Source organism: Hoplias malabaricus, chromosome 1 (assembly GCF_029633855.1).
Source record: "Hoplias malabaricus isolate fHopMal1 chromosome 1, fHopMal1.hap1, whole genome shotgun sequence".
Taxonomy (NCBI): domain Eukaryota; kingdom Metazoa; phylum Chordata; class Actinopteri; order Characiformes; family Erythrinidae; genus Hoplias; species Hoplias malabaricus.
This window is the reverse complement of record NC_089800.1, coordinates 28,869,324-28,890,880: the sequence shown is the minus strand read 5'-3', so window position 1 is coordinate 28,890,880 and position 21,557 is coordinate 28,869,324. Positions and strand designations below refer to the sequence as shown.

The 21,557-nt window shown below is 40.0% G+C and overlaps 1 protein-coding gene across 1 annotated transcript in view; it reads right to left on the bottom strand.

Moving 5' to 3' along the window:
• LOC136708133 (IgGFc-binding protein) overlaps nt 1-21,557 on the bottom strand; it is a 73,598-nt gene that overhangs the window by 11,340 nt on the left and 40,701 nt on the right. Inside the window, exon 19 of the mRNA XM_066682471.1 lies at nt 1,037-1,076. Coding sequence (XP_066538568.1) covers nt 1,037-1,076 — 40 coding nt within the window. The remainder of the gene's footprint in view (nt 1-1,036; nt 1,077-21,557) is intronic.

Sequence of the window (21,557 nt, the reverse complement as noted above, 5' to 3'; positions counted from 1 at the left end):
ATAATTGCGTCCCAGTTTCACACACACACAGAGCTCGGTGTGAATTATTCAGCTCGTGGATTCGTTCAGAACGCAACTCACTGAAACGCATAGAAATGAAACGCTTAAACGCTGAAAATGGAAGGAAAACAAAAAGAGGGAAATAGAGGAAGATTAAAAAGGAGAGGAAGAGTAAAGAGAAAATTCACTCCAGTATCTGCTCCTTGGCAACATCCCCCTTCTCTTTCTCTCTCTTTCATTTTTCTGTCCCTTTTGTCTTCTCCTCTCTAATCTTTTTACCTCTATCACTCACTTTGTCCCTCTTTTTCACCGTTGTCTTCTTTCTGCCTGTCTCTCTTTCTGTTTTCCTGTCTCTACTGCTTCCTCCAGTCTTTCTCTCATTTGACCTCTGTTGCATTTCCTCACCCTCTTTGTTTCAATGACAACTTTAAGTCTTGTGTGGTAGCTGTGTGTGAGGGTTTTTTTCTTCTTCTTGGCAAAATGCCTCAAGTTCCTGTACATTTTTGGGCTGTCTTGCATGAACTGCACTTTTGAGATCTCCCCAAAGTGGCTCAGTGATACTGACTTCACTTTTTTCTGCTGTAGCCAACGACAGGTCGACTTGGCCTTGTGTTTTGGATCATAATCATGTTGGAACATCCAAGAGCGTCCCATGCGCAGCTTCTGGGCTGATGAGTGCAAATTTCCTCCAGTACTTTCTGATAAAATACTGCATTCATCCCTGTGTCTGTTTAGCTCACACATCCCTAAAACATATGTGTTTCACAACAGTGATGGTGTACATTACATCATAGGCCTGGTTTCCCCCTCCAAATGTGGCCAAAGTTCTATTTTGGTCTCATCACTCCAAACAAATTTGTTGTAGATACAGTCAGGGCCAAAAATGTTGGCAACCCTGAAAGTTTACCAGAACATCACGTATTTCTCCCAGAAAATGATTGCAACTAAAGATGTTTTGTCATGGGACGGACAAAATTATTGGCACCTTTTCTAAATTGTGGGTAAATAACTTTGCTTCGAGCGCGTTTAAACTCACCTGTGGCAAGTAAAAGGTGTGAGCAATATAAACATCAAACCTGAAACCAGATAAAAAGAAGAGAAGTTGACTGAATCTTTGCATTGTGTGTCTGTGTGTGCCACACTAAGAATTGAGAACAGAAAGAAGAGATCTGTCTGAGGACTTGTGCAGAATTGTGAAAAAATATCAACAATCTCAAGGTTACAAATCCATCTCCAGAGATCTTGAAACCATGACAGAGCATTTTGGTAATGCACATCATTGTACTGTTTACCGAAAACAACAAGAAAAAAACACAGTACCTACAGTCAAATATGGTGGAGGTTCAAAGATGATTTGCTGCCTCTGGCACTGGGTGCTTTGACTGTGTGCAAGGCATCATGAAATCGGAAGATTACCAAAGGATTTTGGGTCGCAATATAGGGCCCAGTGTCAGAAAGCTGGTTTTGCATCCTAGGCCATAGGTCCTCCAGCAGGACAATGACACCAAATTTCAAAAAGCACCTAAAGATGGATGGAAACAAAGCGCTGGACAGTTGTAAAGTGGCCAGCAATTAGTCTGGATCTAAATCCCATTGAACACTGTGAAGAGATCTTAAAATTGTTGTTGGGAGAAGGTACCCTTCAAATATGAGATACCTGGAGCAGTTTGCAAAAGAAGAGTGGTACAAAATTGCAGTTGAGAAGTATAAGTAGATTGTTGATGGTTATAGGAAGTGATTGATTTCAGTTATTTTGTCTGAAGAGTTTGCAACCAAATATTAAATTGAGGGTTCTAATAATTGTGTCCGACCCATTTTTGAAATTTTGCATGAAATTATATCAATTTTGGCCTTTTTTCTGTGTTTTTGCATTGTTCCAATACACACAAAGGAAATAAACATGTGCAACCAATCATGTGTAATTGCAATGATTTTCTGGGAGAAATACTACATTTTCTGGACATATTTCAGGGGTGCCAACATTCTCAGCCATGACTTTATTTTGAGGCTTGTCTCTGTGTTGTTTGGCATATTGTAAACAGGGTGCTTTGTGGCACTGTCATAGTAAGGGCTTCCTTCTGGCTCGACCATGCAGCCCATTATTCTTCAAGTGTCCTTTTGAAGTGCATCTTGAAACAGCCACACCGCTTTTTTACAGAGAGTCCTGTATGTCAGCTGATGTAATTTGAGAGTTTTCCTTCGCATCCTGGAAAATGTTCCTGGCAGTTGTGGCTGAAATATTTGTTGGTCTACCTGGCTTGGTTTCAACATTCATTCATTCATTGTCTGTGACCACAGTTCAAGGCCATGGTGCATCTGAAGCCTACCAGGAATCACTGGGCACAAGGTGGGAACGCAAACCCTGAAGGGGGCGCTTTCACAAGGCGACACCTAGGGACACTTTTTCTGAGTCTCCAATCAACTTACCAAAATGTGTTTTTGGACTGTTGGGAGGAAACTGGAGCACCCAGAGGAGACAAACCCAACTCCTCACAGACAGTCACCCGGAGCGGGACTCGAACCCACAACCCCGGGATCCTTGAGCTGTGCTAAAGCAACACTACCTGCTGCACCACCATGCACTTTTTCTTGTTTTATGAAGCTCAACTATCTTCACCCGCAGATTCTTTGATAATTATTTTGCTTTCCCCATGGCTCATAATGCAACAAAATCAGCTGCAGCACAGCAGGGGTCTGTATGGGGTCTGGTGATTACAAGTAAATAGACCATAGCTGAGGATGGTTACCTTTAGTAGCCATTTAACCCACGTGTGTCAACATGTGTGTGTGTGTGTGTGACTCTTTGATCAGGGTCATTTGGGTAATGTCTGTTGTCATTATGATTTCATAATTTAATTATGATAATAAATGGCTTCAACCAACCCCTAAACATGAATAAAAGGACAGTTGTTCTATTATTTATAAATATTTATTTTCTTTCTCTCAGCTTAGGCTTAGGTTTGGGGTTAGGTTTAGCATCAGGATCAGTTTAGGGTTAAGGTTAGGGTAGTAATCAGAGTTAAGTTTAGGGTAAATCTCCACAAAATGAACTAAAGTCTATGTAATGACCCCTGAGACTATAGATAAAAGGCTGTGTGTGTGTGTGTGTGTGTGTGTGTGTATGAGATATGAGCACAACATAAACAACGTCTAATTTATTGTGGATGAGTTTCTGTGAAATCCGATTTGCGCAGAAGTTTTCAGTTTAAGGAAATCAAATTAGCGCTTAATCCTTCTCCAGCAAACAAAGACTATTTCTCAGTTAGTTTTCATTAATCAACATTTTAAATGAGAGAGAAAACGTTGCCATGACCACAGACTAATTTAGGAGAATAATAGAATTAATTGTGTGTAAAGGCTTTGCTAAAAGTGCAGATTCCGAACTTTCACTTCCTCCCAAACCCAAAAGTGATGTGATTAGGACATGGACCTAATTATTTTTGTGTGTGCAGGCTTTTTCACATTAAACCAGTATTTTGGATTTATATACAATGTGTTTTAGTTTATATCTATACTGAGAACTTACTGCACAGCCCTCATACATTTACTGTCAATTTTATCAGCTCCACTGACCCTACAGGTGCACTCTGTAGTTGTTCAGGTACAGACAGATCCATCTGTTGCTCTGTACACTTAAGGAGTAAGGAGTCTTTCAGCCTGGGCTGCTTTTTGAATAATGCACAAAACAAGCCAATCAGAACAGATGTTGTTTACAATAATTAATGAAACGTCTGTGACTTGCTTTTGTCAAAACACCACAAGGAACAACCCCCACAGCAGTGGACTCAACAGCCCTGTTCCAAATGGCTGGCTTCAGCCCCTTTTTCTTTAAATGATAACGAGCTGCTCGCTGTTCACCCCGACCCAAGCGCAAAGCAGCGAGGAGTAGAAGCTCTGGTTTTTATTGGTTTTCTCTCTGTTATTTCTCTACACATGTTGTGTCTGTTTTGTTACATTTAACCTCATTGTTGCACTCTCGCGTTAATGTGGATCCAGTGCTGTGACCGGAGAGACTCAGACGAGACCGAGGGGTGATCCTAAAGTTTCTGCACTCTACGTTAAGACACAATATCAGAACTTGTTTTACACAATGTTTTTAGACTTGAGAAGATCACAAAAACTGACTGGGTGTTCTTGTTTCAGAGTGTGTGGGTTGGTAGGCCTCAGATACACAGAATGTTCACATTTATAGATTTTTTTTATCCATAAAATCTTCAGAATGAAAGCCTGAAAAGAAGGATATGAGCCCTTTAAACCCACCATAACATCACAGTAAATTGAAACCAAACCAAGGCAGTGTGTCCCTGAAGTCCACAAAGCTACATTCAACGCTCTGTTCATCCACATCTGCTTTTAAACGGTGTTTTTAAACATCTGTTCACTGAAAACAAACTTTATCTGAAATGTAACAAGCGCAGCTCCAGTTATCAACAATTGAAGTTATTTCTACATTTCCGCACAGCCCACTATCAAAGGCTCTCCGAGGGTATGGCAGGCCCAGACAAAGCGGCCCTTTTCAGAGAACCAGGGCCAAGAGGTTTCACAAAAAAAAAAGAAAAGTGTGCCACACTCTAGTCTGTTTATAATTATGAATATACTGACAAATATTATCATGTTTCGTATTTAAGAGATGTCCCCGTGGCTGTATAAATCTGCAGGCAATACAAATGTTGCAGATTTTTACATCACTCTGAGACTAAATAAACCATCAGAAAACTCACAAATCAAGCAGAACATCTAACAATAACTTTAACAAACAAAGAAAAACAAGCTGCAATCAGACAACTAGTAAACAACAATCAGGGAAACAACAACAGGATTGTGTCTGTGCTCTAGCATTGATTATGTGTGGGTGTGTGTGTGTGTGTGTGTGTGTGTGTGTGTGTGTGTGTGTGTGTGAGAGAGAGAGAGAGAGAAAGAGAGAGAGAGAGAGAGAGCGAGAGAGAGAGAGAGAGAGAGAGACTACTGATTATTGGAGCTAAAAAGAAAGTTTCGAGACTCTAATTTTGAGGTATGGGATGAACCGATATAAGAATTCTGGACCGGTGACGATATAATTCACGTACATATCTGCTGATGCTGGTATTGATATACATTTATAAAATACAGAAATATAAGATTCCTCAGACTATTAACATTACTTAACACTTATGTAACACTTATGTATATAACATTTTAACAACCAACTATACACAAGAAAAATTAAATGAAAGGAGTGTCCTGAGAAAAAAAAAGCTATTCTCCACCAATACTAATGTAATTCAGATATAATTTTGCATAATTTTGACTTTTAATAATTTATGGTTATATAATTTGTTTATCTATCTAATTCTTGCTGTTATTATTAACGTATTCAGTTTACAAAACCTCCATCCTCAAATGTCAGTTACTTGAGCCAGCCTTCAATTAACATCATAGCAAAACCTCATCTTCAAAATGGTAGGTTTACAGGACACAAACAAACAGGTAAGATCGGGTATTTCCTGTGTTCTTCCCACACAGAAAGTAAGTCACTTTTACAGCATTGTCCTAAAATCAAGGAAGAGAGGGAGGGGGAAGGGGGAGTGGATTCCTACCCTCCTCAAAACGTTACACAGTGCAGTCTCTGCAGTACAGCTTAGACCTGTTGAGCCAGCTCAAGACATTTCTGACATGAAGTCCGGAACACACAGTTGAGCAAAGTTTAGATTTATGCAAATTAGGAGTGAAGCAATAAGGTGATTACCAATGGGTGGTGAGCAGGTTGGGGCAAGATTTCGATGCTACTCTCAAATCGCACTTGGCATCTGTGAAAACACAGCAACCAAAGGTCATCTAGAGTTCAGAAACTCTCAGAGTCAACTGTTGTTACATTGTTTTTAACTTTCTTGACCTTTTACATTGCAATTGCATTTAATGAAATATGGACCAACAGAAATGGTCCACAGTTACTTGGACAAAAGTCTTGCTATGCTAATTTTCTTCCCAAGCTGAAGAGGACGCTTCCTTCTTCTGTAAAGTCACTGGCAAGCTTTGATAAAAAAAAAGATGAACAGAGTCTGAGTACAACCACCACATTACAATCTGCATCTCTGAGCTTTTAACATGGAAAATAAACTGTGGTGGATATGCGAGAGCCATTTAGGATAACAAACCAATTATCTGAGATTATAGTAGCTGTACATTAGCCCATAGCCTTTCCGCTCTCTTTCCCTCTCTCCCCATCCCGCTACATCTCGCTCCCTCTCTCTCTAATATATGCATCTCTTAAAACATGCAAATAGCTTCCACCACTGAAATTTACACAAGTAAACTTTCAATGCCCCCCCTCCACCCTGCTACGTCTCTCTCTCTCTCTCTCTCTCTCTCTCTCTCTCTCTCTCTCTCTGTCTCTCTCTAATATATGCATCTCTTAAAACATCCAAATAGCTTCCACTGCAGCAATTTACATTTACTCAAAGGTAAACTTTGCGTTCATGTCCTCTCCCTCCACCCCTCTCTATCACATTCACTCAGTCTCACTCACTCATTCACTCTAACTCACTCACCCCCCCCCCCCAACCCAGCATTCCTCTTACTACTTCACTCAACCACTGTCGTCTGACTCAGAAAAGCATATGGACTTCAAAAACGTAGTCATAATAATTCATTTTCTAGTTTACAAGTGTGTACACACACACACACACACACACTCACAATAAAAATTGAGAAAATGCAATCAGCTGCACAGTATTTATATACCTCCACATTTGCCCACTTTCCAGCAGTGATGGTGCCTACTCTTTTGAGTCCAAACACTGCTGTGAGGATCTGACTGCATTCAACCAAGAGAGCATCAGTGACGTCAGGAAGTGAATTTGAATGACTGGTTCTGAATCACAAACACCACTTCTACTCATTCCAAATGTGTCAGACGGAGCTTCTTCTTCACTCCAGGGAACATAGTTCCATCAGCCCAATGTTGTGGGGGGATATATGTAACATTGTAAACTTTTGTTAGCAATGGGTGCACCACAAAGTAGCTACATTCACTCATAAGGAGGGCTGTCTACTAAAAGTTAAACCTGTAAGGTACAATTTGGGGATGTGAGAATGATTATGAGAATAATGGGACATGGCTCCGGACCCACCGTGACACTGAACTGGATACGCACTTACAGATAATGAATGAATGAAGAAATTTAGAATGCCAAAATGTGTGCAACCTTCAACAGACAACACCCTGCAACTTTTACTGAACTATTACTGCCCATTCACATAATTTAAGAAAGCTGGGTGTGGAGGCCGGGCAGAAAATGCACATTATAACTACTTGCAGTCTTTTGCTTTTCCATTAGGCAAAATTGCTACCTGGAACCATGTACTTCTTTAGTACCTGCTCTCGCATGGTTTCAAGAAAGTCGAATAGGGACTAAACATGACGAGAGCGCTGAGAGACGTATCAATCATGATGAATTGCAACAATCCAAACTGGCCGTCTGTAAAATCTCCAAGCTACAGCACAGATCACATTTTTTTTATTATTATTGATTTAATAAAAATATGGGATTTGTATAGAAACATAATCCAGACATGGTGATGCCAGCCCTATCTGTTAAAAAAAGAAAAGAATGGACTAAAAAGTAACTTTTGTATAGCTCTGTCTTTGTTTGTCCTTTGACATTCTTGTTCCGTGTCCGAATATAATCAGCGCATTGGGTTCTTGAAAAGTGCATTATATATAAATAAAATATTATTAGTATTAATATTATTATTATTCAAATTAGCATGAAAATCACCATTTTTTAGTTATATATCTCAGATATTTTGGCCACATTTTGGCATTCTAATTTCCTTCATTCATCCATTATCTGTAACCGCTTATCCAGTTCGGGGTATATATAACAAACATTATATATATATATATATATATATATATATATATATATATATATATATATATATATATATATATATCAGGTGTTATCAAGTGTCAGATAAAGGCCCCTACGCAGCTTATCTGTGGGTTTTGCCTCTGACAAAAGCAACAAAACAGCAAAAAACAACCTTTATTCCGAAGACCTCTGATACTGCTGCCTCCGTGTACAGTGTGAAAAACCGCAAGTGATTTCAATGTATACGGAAGACACAAATCCCACAAGTCCACCAAGTCAGGTGTAAAAATAGATTGTTGCTGAAGGAACCTGTAAGAATGCTGGACACGGAGACAGTTTGTATCTGAGAGCTGCCTGCAGCCACACTGACGACAGCAAACCATAAAAACCCCATCCTAAACTGAAGACGAAACCTGGAAAAACATACACACAGCAGCAGTAAAAGACATACGAGCAGATGTTACTGGAGCCTGCAGTGGGCTCCTGGACGCTATGTGATATTTATAGTGTGAGGGCCAGTGTGTAAATCACGCAAAGGTACGGAGGAGTTCAGGTGAAGCTGGGACAGGTGCAATGGAGTCTGATGTTTCACCCGAGCTGAGAGCAGACAGAGCATAAAGTCAGCACAGCATGCTCTACTATACTGAATATGCTCTTCTTAATATCTGGCAAACATGCCCTGTGTTTCGAAACATTTGTGGACGCAGCTACTTTGAAGTGCAACCATTATTGACACCTGATTTCAGCTAGTATGACCTCCTTAGAAATACCTGAAGGGAATTGGGATGCTCTGATGCAGCCAGACAAGCATTGGCTAGAGCTACACTATATTGTTAAAGTATTCACTCACCCATCCAAATCAGAATGAGAATCATTGAACCATTTAATTCAGGTGTTCCAACCACTTCCATGGCCACATGTATATAACACCAAGCACCGCATACTACGGGATCTTTGGCAATTTCAGGTTCCCAACTTTGCGTGAACATTTTGGGGATGGCCCCTTCCTGTTCCAACATGACTGTGCAGCAGTGCACAAAGCAAGGTCCATAAAGACATGGATAAGTGAGTTTGGTGTGGAAGAACTCGACTGGCCTGCAGAGCCCTGATAGTCTCAACCAGATAGAACACCTTTGGGATGAATTATAGTGGAGACTGTGAGCCAGGCCTACTTCTCCAACACCATTGTCTGACTGGTTTATAGTGTGTATATAACATCTCAATGGATGTGGAGCATTGGAGATGTGTATTCCTAATTAATATCTGACTTTACTAAAGTGTATGTGGCTAAATGCCATTCAAATCATCACAGTTACACTCTTACATCAAGTCTAAAGCTCTCCCAGGAGAGTAGGGGTTATTAAATGTTGAAAATTCTTGGAGGAGAATACTAACTAGTGGTGTTGAAGTGTAGGGGTGAAGAAATTAAAGGACACAACTTGCAGATAAACAGCTCATTATAGAATACACCATGTTGTACTATTAATCTATATATAAAAAAAGAGAATGTAAAAATTAGAAACCAAAATCATTTTTTTCTTGAGGCTACTGGAACCCCGTCCCCCAACAACCCATGGAGAGCCCTGCGTAGTCAGGTCTACCATTAGCTGCTGTCTGACGCCTCTGCAAATATGTACCGTCATATTACTTTTCTATCCTGCTGAGATATTACACAGCGATGCTGTTGCTCCCTGTACTCCAACCTCTCCTCTGTTTTATCTGTTTGCTGAGTTTTATGTTACCTGCAGTGGACTGTTTACCTGCTTGTGTTCTGACCTTGGACTGTTTGAATCCTCGTCTTCAGAACATAACTCATCCGATGCAGACAAACTGAGACAAATATTACAAACAGACAAAGCTGCAGGACTGCCTGGATTTGTAAAGTGGGAAACAACAGTAAATAAATATGCATATACTCTTTTACACTTCCCACAGTGCCCACTTCAGCGAATTCAGTCTGCCCAGGTTTCCACTATATATAGACAAAGGAGAACTGCAATCCCTAACCCACTGTTATAAGCACCCTATTGCTGTCTCAAACAAATCTGTGTGTTTTTTTATGAAGCATGTTTTAAAGAAGGAGGAATATGTTATATATGTTATATATTATATTTTGTTTTTTGTCTGGGAGGAGTTTGGTGTGTTCTTTGTGTGGGTTTCCTCTGGGTGCTCCAGTGTCCTCCAATGGTCCCAAATGAAAAATAAATATATAAACACATTGGTAGGTGGATTGTTGACTTGTGTCCCAAGGTGTGAGTGAATGTGTGAGTGTGTGTGACCCTGTGAAGGACTGCTGCCCCCTCTAGGGTGTGTTTCCGCCTTGTACCCCATGATTCTGGGTAGGCTCCGGACCCACCGCGACCCTGAACTGGATAAGCGCTTACAGACAATGAATACATTTCATCGTTGACATGTCGTTAAATCACTTAAGCGCTGTCTAATCAAAATTAATTACTTATTTGAATCAAATGTTCATCACTCAGTCCATAGCACTTCCTCCTATATTTCAGAATTTATCCAACTACCTGCTCACCTTTTTTCTGTCATTCTCAAACAAACCAAGCCCACCATGCTCTGTCCTGACTTATTACACCTGGAGCACACCACCCATTAAAATTCAGCCTTTTAAAATAGTATAAATATATAAGACCACTACAGACTGTCTTTAAAATCACTCACAGTCTCATGAGAGGCGATGCCCCCAGTGAAAAGCTCCTAAAACCTCAATAAAGCTCCGTGTTCACTCACTCACAATGCCACAGTAAACACACCATTTTTTCCTGAGGAATGGGAGCTCCTATAGCGCCCAGGTATGGAAAGTTTTGATGTAAAGTGTTCAGGAATTCACAGCATAAGGAGTTCCTTCTTAAACAATGCCGTTGCTGTGGACCAATGAGCAGCGCTCCAGGGGGCAGGGTCTTATTACACGTGGGTTGGCGGGATCAGCTTACAGCTTGTCAGGAGTGATTGACACCTCTGTCAGCCAATTTAATACTTTTTTGTATAAACTTACTCTTAATTATTTTTTTTTACAGAAAAAAAATATAATATAAAATCACAAACAATTTTGTGACAGACTATTTTAAAAACTTTCTGGGCACAGATTAGTCAACTACCAAAAAAATAAATTATTAGTTGCAGCCTAATCTCAGCTCTACCGTGTGCCGGGACTGTGGAGACAACATTCTGTGGGGGTTAAGGGTCAGGGTTAAACATGTTGTGTGTATGGAACAGTTTATGAAAAGTCTCCACGTTATTAAGTAAAGTCCCCACAATTCATAGATACAGGATGTTTTATATGCGTATGTGTGGAGCTGGTAAGTGTATCACATCAGACACAGCAGTTTTGCTGTTCTTTAGTGGTGGAGAGTCTAGAGCTCAGTTGACTTCGCTTTCTGGAAGACTAGGACGGCCCCCACCCTTCTCTCTGCTCTGTCAGCTGATGTGACAGATATGTGCAGTTTGCATTCTCCTCCAGAGTAGAGTTTGAAAAGAAGCAAGGCATTACCTTCATGTGTCCCGTGAAAAGCACAAACACTCACTCCACTGTTACAAGTGCATTGGGAGTTATCACCCAGCTCACAGGACAATCTAAGTGTCCGCCAGGCTTCACAGAAACGGTATGTCAGCAGATGTAACACTCTCTGAGGAACGTAGATAATGAGGAAGGGGTTTGTAATAAAGTGTCCACCATGTGTTTAAACACTGTGGCTCTGCTATATATGACTTTACTGTCCACATGTTAGACTCTCCAAAAATATCTGCTCGCAGCCATGTTGTGAATAATCCAAGCCCCTCATCTTGTGAGTGAATGTTTTATCACCTGTGTGACCACCTGCAGCCCCATTTTTCTCTCTCCGATTTTGACAAACTTGGCACAAGATTCAGGGCTGGACTGAACTTTCCAAACTCAGATTTAGAGCACTGCAATTATCAGCACCAACCTCCAACCTCCAAATGAAGCAACCATGTGTTAGCGTGTGTGATGTGTTTGGATTTGTGTTTATACATTTTTAGTTCATATATATACACTACATTTATGGTATAAACAGTACTTTACAAAAGACCATTCTTAATGTATTTGAATTTGATGCAGTATAAATACAATAACAATATTCATTTGTTAGCACTAGACACACACATAAATACAAACACAAACACGCACACTTCTATTTGTGAATTTTGGGGGACTCTACTTAGATGTCATAGATTAATTTTGTGGAGACTTAACATTAATTTTCATAAGTACTACCAGCTTAACGCTAACCCAAACCCAACATTAATACATGTCTTCAATCTAAAATTTAATGACTTACATTTAATGAAATGCACGAGTGATTTTTTTTACACCTCCAAAGTTCAGTCTTAAAAGTTATATATATATAACTAAAAAAATACATATAACTAAAAAAAATATATATAACTAAAAAAAGTATATAACTAAAATATATATATATATATATATATATATATATATATATATATATATATATATATATATATATATATATATATATATATATATATATATTTTTTTTTTTTTTTTAGTTATATACTATATATTTACACATAAACAGTACCTTTATAGACCCACAGCTTTACACTGTTTGGGGCATTAGGGAGTCGCCTCAACCTCCACCAGGGTGCAGCCTCCACCTAGATGATGCAACAGCAGCCAATCTGAGCCAGTTCACTCCCCACATGACAAAGCTAATAGGTAGAGGAGACATATCAAGGAAGCACACACTGGACCATTCTCTTCCTCACACACAACTGTAAACAGCATGCAGAGTCAGTTCACCCACCAACATGTGCTTTTGGACTGTGGGAGTAACCCACACAGACACAGAGAGTACACAATAAAGCCCTTACAGACAGTGACCTGAGGTGAGGATTGAACCCAGAACCCAAGGACACTAGAGCAGTCTGGCAGACTCCTAGAATAATTTCAAATACATTCTGGGCTCAGGGCGGACAGTCCATCGCTCCATGAAACACCCACCACTTCAAAGATTGTGCTTTTCCTGTCTTTTTCCGTTTCACATTAAAGGCTTCTCTCTAGCTCCATGTCCTTTCAGACCCACAGGGTTGAGGGTTTTTTTGCCTCACAGTGGAAGTAAGGATGGACCCAAGCAGCTTTGGGTGTGTTCAGATCAGAAGCGAGTGTAGAGCTTGATTTCCTCCTCTCTCTAATTACAGCTTAAAGCTATATCAGTTTGGTGTGCGACACCGGGTCTTGGGCGGTTGTTAGGAGTCTCGTTTTTTTCGATATCTGTCAATTTTTTTGGAAGTTCCTTAGTTCCATTACTTCTTTTGATGTTTTACTTTTCTTTCATCAAACCTCTTTAGAGATATCCCCCGAGAAATGAATTTCTTGTATTTAGCATCATTTGTGATTGGAAATTAATACTACACATGGAATATATATTTTCAGTATACCAAAAACAAACCACATCCTGTGTGTGTGTGTGTGTGTGTGTGTGTGTGTGTGTGCTCGCAACAGTCTGAGGAACAAAGTGAAGATGAAAGGAGCCCGCACGCAAGTGTGGTTTGAATTTCAATCACAGACATGGACAGAGGCATCAATGTGCACACACACACACACACATACACACACATACAAACACACACAGAAAGCTGGTGAAAGCTTTCCCATTAGACATAGCCACATCCTCAATAAACTGATAGCAGACAGGGCAGAAGGCTGGAGCATGTTAGCCGCCCATGCTAATGAGCCCTTTACTGCAGACTGAGCATCCTATGGCTTTATCCGCATTAGCGCGCAAACTTCTCTTCTGGAAACACTGTGTAGGACACATGCTTTGCACAGATTCTACAAGGGGAAGGGTCCATATGCAGAGATGTCTTTTATCTCACAAATACACCTTATAAAACAAACCTATAAAAGCTAATAATAATGATAAGTCTGTAGCAGAGGTGAGTAACTTTTTGGATAAATTGTACTTATAAGAGTAGTTTTAGTGCATCATACTTTTAATTTTACTTGAGTATATTTGTGAAGAAGTGGTACTTTTACACCATTACATTGAGCTACATTCTGCTCGCTACTCACTGGTTATTATTATACACAACCTCTTTGTTTTGTTTTGACATCCATCTGAGGCTCTGTCACATGACTGTGTCTCACCAATCTCCATTTCACCAATCAAACAGAGCCAAGCCGTCACAAAATACCCACAGCAAACACAGGCGGTTAACAGCACAGTACAATGGCAGAGACAACATAATCTCTGCCTATTGAGCCCATTGTTTTGTTATTAAGTTATTGTGGCTGTATTTTATTTATGTTACTTTGTAAAAATTTCATTTATTATTGTTGTAGTTGTTTAAGAGATATTCTCCGGGTCTGAATTTGTTCATTGCTATATTTTTGTGCATTCAGGTGTACTATTTGATGTCCTGATCATTAAACAAAGATGTTATTTAGCAGTTACTCAGTACTTGTAGTTATTTTTTTCACTTAGTACTTTTTACTCTTACTCAAGTAATTAATGGAGTGACTACTTTTTACTTTTACCGGAGTCATATTATTCTAAAGTAACAATACTTAACAATATTAGTAATTACTTGAGTACAATTTTTGGCTACTCTCCCCACCTCTGGTCTGTAGACACATCATTGTCCAATTAGCAGGAAGTTTGTCCTACTTTGCAGCAGTAACACCCTCTACTACCTACTCTCCTGGGAAGGGTTTCCACCAGATGTTTGAACAGATATTTAGTGTTCTGGTTACATTTAGCCACAAAAACATTAGTGAGATCAGGTTCTGATGATGGATCCCAAAGGTGCTGGATGAAGCTCTATCTCACCAGAGAACACTGCTTCCAGTGCTGCTGGATTTTATGCTCCTCTAGCAGACTCCTGGCATTAATCTATCAACAATTATTTCAGCTCTTGTGTTGAGTGCATAACACTCATTTACAATGTAGCCGACCTGATACAGAAAAAAGGGCTTGATTGATTGATTTGAATAATAACAAAAGTGAATTATAAAATATTGATGATACAAATTCATAAAACAATAGAAAATAGTCATAATCAAAATAGTCACCCCTGCAGGGTGTGTTCCCGCCTTGTGCCCAGTGATTCCAGGTAGGCTCCAGACCCACCGCGACCCTGAACTGGATAAGCAGTTACAGACAATGAATGAATGAATAAAATGTAAAAAGTTTAATAAAAAGGACAATTAAAATAAAAAGAATAATAAGAAAAAAAAGTAACTAATTAAAGGAACATGAAGTGGTTTTTTTAAATGTAATGTACAGCTTCAAATTCATTGTGACGCTTCTCTGAGCTGTAATAGGGAGAATAGAGCCTCTGATGTTGCTAGTCTGGGCTCAGCACTACAGAAACTGCACTGTGTAACTTCTGGTGGAGTCTAGGACAGGCGTTGCATTTTAAATTAGGGGGAAACCACTCATAAGAAGTAGTCTCAACAAAATTTTGGACATATAGTGTATACCTGAGGTGTATCTGCTGGAAGGGTGGAACATACCCTCACAATACTGTTTGTGTGTATTATTAATAACAGGACTGGACAGCCTGACAGTTGAACACAGAGGTCAGGAAGAAATGGAAAAATAAAAGCCAAGAGAACAGCAGTGCGGACACACTCGGGGGCTACCAGGGCCTGAAACTTGGAGAAGTGGGCTTGAGACCTAAAGATTGTCAGTACAATCCCCTGGGCATGCAGGACAAAATAAGGGTATACATAGGATCAAGGCTTTCTCCTCCCTCAACATTCAGAGCTGTTACCCAAAAAAGAGGTCAGCTTGTCTGGACCACTCTCCACATTGCAATGTTTTCAGACCCCAGTAAACCCTAGCAACACTGCAATATCTAAAACACTCATATCAGCCCCTCAAACACAGTACCATGCCATCAATACTGAGAATGACCTAACAGCATAGCTATGGTCAGATACTGACAGTTAATAAATGAGAGGGTGTATACTATGCGTACACTATACATAAATAATTTATTAGACACCCTTTCTACCAGCAAATTTATGGAAAACATTTCTCTGATAAACTGAAAGCAAACCGCACAAAATATAGGAACATTAATAAGGGCAAGTACTGAAGCCTTTGATAGTTTATTGATCTATGAGAGAAGGGTTTCTGATAAAGTGGCCAGGGAGTGTGTACACACTGTTGGTCTCTTGTTTAATAAAAGCAGAGATATATATTTTTTCCTGACCACTGTGTTCACCTGTGAGATGCTCAGCGTTATTAATAATACAGCTGAACAATATTGTGTAAGTTTACCCCTTCTAGCAGAGATGCCCCCAGTACTCCAAGATAAATACAGTGCAATTGCGCACACATAGCTTGTATAATGTCTACAGAAAAATCATGACCCAAATCGAGATGCTCTGGAGCAGCTGCACATGAGTCTAAGTTTACCAAGCTCAGGGCCAACTGTCAGCTAGAGGGGCATACATCCCCCAAGAACTGTGCTGTGTTGCCGTGGAGTGGTGTTTGTGATCAGAACTAACCATTCAGCATCAGTACCTGACCTCACTGATGTGTATGTGGCTGAATGTTATCAAATCATCACAGTAGGGCTGTGCCACGTCATATCGTATAATTTTTAACAACAATAACAATAGAAGGGGGAATCCTAGTTAATCTGCTTCACAACCTCTATCAGAAGCACCTGGCTGAAGTTGAGGAAAATCAAAAATGCTGTTAGAAGAGTTCAACTGCCAATCACCTTTAACCCCAGGAGATAAACTCCACTGACTAAGCACAACAACAAATCTGTATTTGTTTTGTTCCTTATATATATATATATATATATATAATTGTTTCTGTTTGCTGTTTATAAGCACACACTAAATTTTCTGCACTTTGGCTGTGTGGTAGATTTATATGCTACATTATATTTTTAAACAATATCAGAATCAGAAACAAAATAAGCAAATCTTTAAAATAAAAATGATAATTTCTAGAAATTGTTACATTTGTCATATTAATAAATTAATTAGTATTCATTCATTAATTCATTGTCTGTAACCCCTTATCCAGTTCAGGGTCGCAGTGGGTCCGGGGCCTTACTGGAATCACTGGAATGGGCGCCAGTTCTTCACCGGGTGACACACACTCACACGTTCACTCACACTGACACTTACGGATACTTCTGATTAGCCAATTCAGCTACCAACATGTGTTTTTGGACCGTGGGAGGAGGCCGTAGCACCTGGAGGACACCCACACAGATACGGGGAGAACACACCAAACTCCTCACAGACAGTCAATTCCTTGAACCAACAATCCCAAGACCCTGGAGCTGTGTTACTGCGGCACTACCTGCTGCACCACTGTGCCGCCCCCATTGAGTTTTAGTTAGTTTAAAATGATTAATATTGACAAAAAGGTTTAGGTTTGACAGTGATGTCATGTTTTTTGTTTGTTCTTGGCCATTTTTCTCTGGCTTTTATGTAGATTTATATATATATGAATTTTTTTATTTGGAAATAGTTAAATAATTAAGTTACGAAGAGCAAAACTATGCTTATTTCCATAGAATTTTCCTGGGGAAGTGAATGGAAGTTATGGATCTTCTTCAGAATGTTCTTGTGCCTACATTGAGGCACCTCTGGATCTTGTCTCTGATCTCACTGTCTATGGAAGTTTGTTGGATTTCTATGAATTTCTGAGTTCTTACACATTTTGATCCACTCTGATCAACCTTTAGTCTGATCTACTAAAGTCACCTACAGGCTTTAAGCTGCCAAATGACTTTGAAGTGACAAACAGTTTAGCTCCATTATTTCATCAGCGCTGCCGGAGAAACTCCAGTGCATAGTGTAGAAAACTGAATGATTTAATCCACAATAAAATAAGAGTAAGCATTTAATGAGTTGCATTGCTGGCAAAAAAACTAAATAATATAAGACAAGACAGGATCTGCCCGAGGGACATCTTTTTCTGCCAGAGTCAGCGCTCAGCACTTAGCTCAGCACTCGGAATGTGCGCTTGATAAATGATACACAGAATGAATCTCTGAGAAGTCTGAATACATCGTCAAAATATTGTGGCATGCGCAGAGAGGGATATTGAGACACGGACGTAGTCTGTTTAAATGGAGTTGTAAAATAACTAAAGCTTGGGAAGAGGACTCTCCTTGTGATGAAAATCTGCTCCCTACCTCCACCCTGCTACTGCTGCTTTTCTATCTCATACTCGGTTCCCCTTTACCCCAGCTCACAGATATCATGGTCTTCACTTCACAAAATGTTATTTATTACACCCTAACACGGGATAAGGAATTACAGACAATGAATAAATGAATAAAACTGAGTGCAATGAACTGACGGCAGAGACTGGACTGCCATAAACTGGGACCAGTGCTTATGTAAGAGCACAAAGACAAGGATAAACAGAGCAAAATAGACAACGTAAGAGTGGAGAACTGAGATAAAACAAGAAAGTGAAGAGAACTGAGATAAAACTGCTAAAACAAGCGTTTCTGTGAATCACACTCAACACTGCTGAGTGTGGGGAGAACACTACTGCTTTGGTGGGATTTGAGCAAAGCAGGTCACAGTCATTTCATTAAGACCCCAGAACTGGGTTCACATGTCGGTAATGGGTAGAATACGTCCCCTTTAATCAATTCAAACTCATGCTGGCATTTAAATGAAGAAAATCCAAAGTCTCTTTTATATTATTAACTATAGAACCCCTTTCCGGAACATGGAGCGTTATGGAACACCACTGGAGTTAATGAGAAGGTGCAGATGTTCTAGAATGTTCCGGAACACTGGGATGAAAATTCCACTAAAGGCCCACGGGCCTGAGAGTGTGGTTAATCCTAATTAAAGCAGACTCCCATTCACAAGCACTTAACTCTCCAAGCAGAGCAGACCACAGTCACCACTGTTAAATCAATTAGAGCACTTCACACACACACACACACACACACAGAGGAGTGGGAAGAGAGCCACAGTTCTATCGGCTCACATTCCCTTTGTGATGAGCTGTTAATTAATATCCCCATGTTATAACACAGAACTCACTGCAGCAACAACACAACAGCCTCCTCCTGAAAACATCACTGAGGGCTTGGTTTGATTTAACTGATGAATGAATGAATGAATGAATGAATGAATGAATGAACAAATTAATTAATTAATTAATTAATTAATTAATTAATTGGAGCCAACCAATATGTGACGTTCATTCATTCATTCATTCATATGTAAGCGCTTCGTCCTTCGTCCTTTGGCGGGTTTTGCTGGGACTTAAACACACCTGAATCAATGGGTGCAAACATACACACACACTGACCCAGTCACCCACACACAAACAAACACCTGTGGATATTTTCACACACACACACCCAGTCACTCAAACACACACCTTTGAACAAAGTCCACACAGACATTCTGACACCTGTGGACAGTTTCACACACTCACCCAGTCACTCACCCATTCACACATGTACACAATGTAGCACCGCTCACCTGAAACATAATGGAAAAGTAACAAGACATAATGTATTAATGGACTAATATTATTAAATATATAGGTACTTTTAAAAGTCACAGCAACATTGTTAAATCTAGATTGTAAAGGTTTGCGTTCATCTTTTTACTGCAGAACCACATCTAACTGAATTTCTTTAAAGGTCACATGCTCTAAGGTTACATTTTACATTTAGCTGCTGTGCGTCCAAAGCTGCGGCCATTAGTCACCTACAGGCAGACGCCCCGGAGCAAGCTGGACTTAAGAGCTTTGTTCAAGGGCACAGTGGCAGCATCCATCACCTGCCGTTAGACCTGTGATGTCATGAGTAATAACCAAATCCTGTGGCGGCAGGTTTACTCCATTTATCTGAACACGATTTCTGGATTTAACCCCTAGTTTGCCACAGCATCTCTTTAACAATGCATTCAGAGTCCTATCTAATTAATACAGAGACCAAAAATCATGAGCTTTAAAAGGTGAAAGGAATCCCCTCCATATACTGAGACTGTGATATTTTAAGGAGTGAGCATTCACACACATTCTCCCCCTGTCTAACCAGCCCTGTTCACACAAAGCTCACCCCTAAGCAAGCAGCAGTATCAAGCTAGGTGCATAGAAGCTCTTGTTATCACAGTTTTGCTTGGTTCTCTCATTTATCCACTTTCGCCATGTTTGTTTTACATGTCCTAACCCCATTTTGGCACTTTCGGATGAACGTTTTAAGCTCTGTCATTGGACAGATTCCAACAACGAGGGGGCGGGGCAATTGTAATGTATCCCTTCTTGAATTCAGAAGTGGAGCAAAATCAGAATGGCTCACTTTGCTCCACATTTTCGGACATTTTCACAGTTTGTGGGCTGGTAGGCTCCATATCCCTAAATTAATGTGCACATTTAAACATTTTTTTTCATTATATGTCCCCTTTAACTGGAACCTGCAGTATAATCAGAATTTCTGGAAGATACGACAGCACTGCATTTTACAGCTAAATTCTCATCCTCACGCATGCATTTCGCTCATTAACTCAGACTGCATAATTTAGACATGCTCACTAACTCCTCTGCTCTCCCCTGCCTTTGTACCTGCGCTGCGATAAGGACTTATCTATGTTTAGCTGCTAATTCCTCATTCAGAGGGTTGCCTGCCTTTGTTGTGCCTTGTCGAGAACATGCACCATGATAAGAAAAAGGTGGTATCTGCGCTCGATTAGTCATGCCTGATAAGGCGGCAAAGCCCTGCAAGAGGGGGGCTGATAAATTGCTTGATCTGCATTTGATTGTCATGATTTAGGTGTGTCACATCAATGAGGGTGTCTTTGCCCATACAAGAATAAGAGCATTAAAATAAACTGAATCAAAATGTGCCTAACAAAAATTAGTTCTGCAGAACAGACTCCACATGGAGCTTCAACCCCACATTAGATTTGTTCACACTGGTCTTAGTAAAATGGGTCAACATGTGAAACCGGGGTTTACTGTGTGCCAAATCTGTGGGTGCTTGTTGTGGCTGTTCACACTGGATCAAGTAAGAAAACTGAGCAAAAATGGTGAAAACAGCAGCAATAAGAAAACCAAAGAAAATAAAGACAAACCTTACAAAAATGTGGATGATGACAACAGAAAAATAAGAGATCTGAGCAAATTTGAGTGCTACTACTCACTCAGGTGTGGGTTAGTTATTTCAAGTATAAGACCTGGGCAGTTCTGAACAGACTGTTTAAATGCTGTTGTGAGTTTTGTACATCTTGGATGTCCTGCTCACAAGAGACTGCCAAACGGCATAGCAATTTACAACTGGCATTTTGAATGCGTCTCAAGTGACCGCTTGTGATTTCTACATAATTTCAGTTGAAGGTCGTCCTGCACATATATGTCTCTCTTCTTCTGCATTAGTCTCCAGACAGAAATGTCCTGCCACTCCTTGCTCGTGTTCCAATATGCGTTGTTCCAGAACAGTGCAGACACTGAAAGAACCAAGGGCAATAATGTGATTGAAATAGTCAGTATTTCATTGCTGTTAAAGATGCATTATGATGCGCTCATGCTACAGATATGAAGCAGCCTGTTGTGTCCCAGACCACGTCCGAATGTGATCTGAGTGATCAGATGGCGATGCATCTCCAAGGTGCTGGGCACTTATGATCACACCCAATCATTGGTAGCATATTAAACACTTGGTAGTATTCTTACCTTAAAATTACAGAATTAT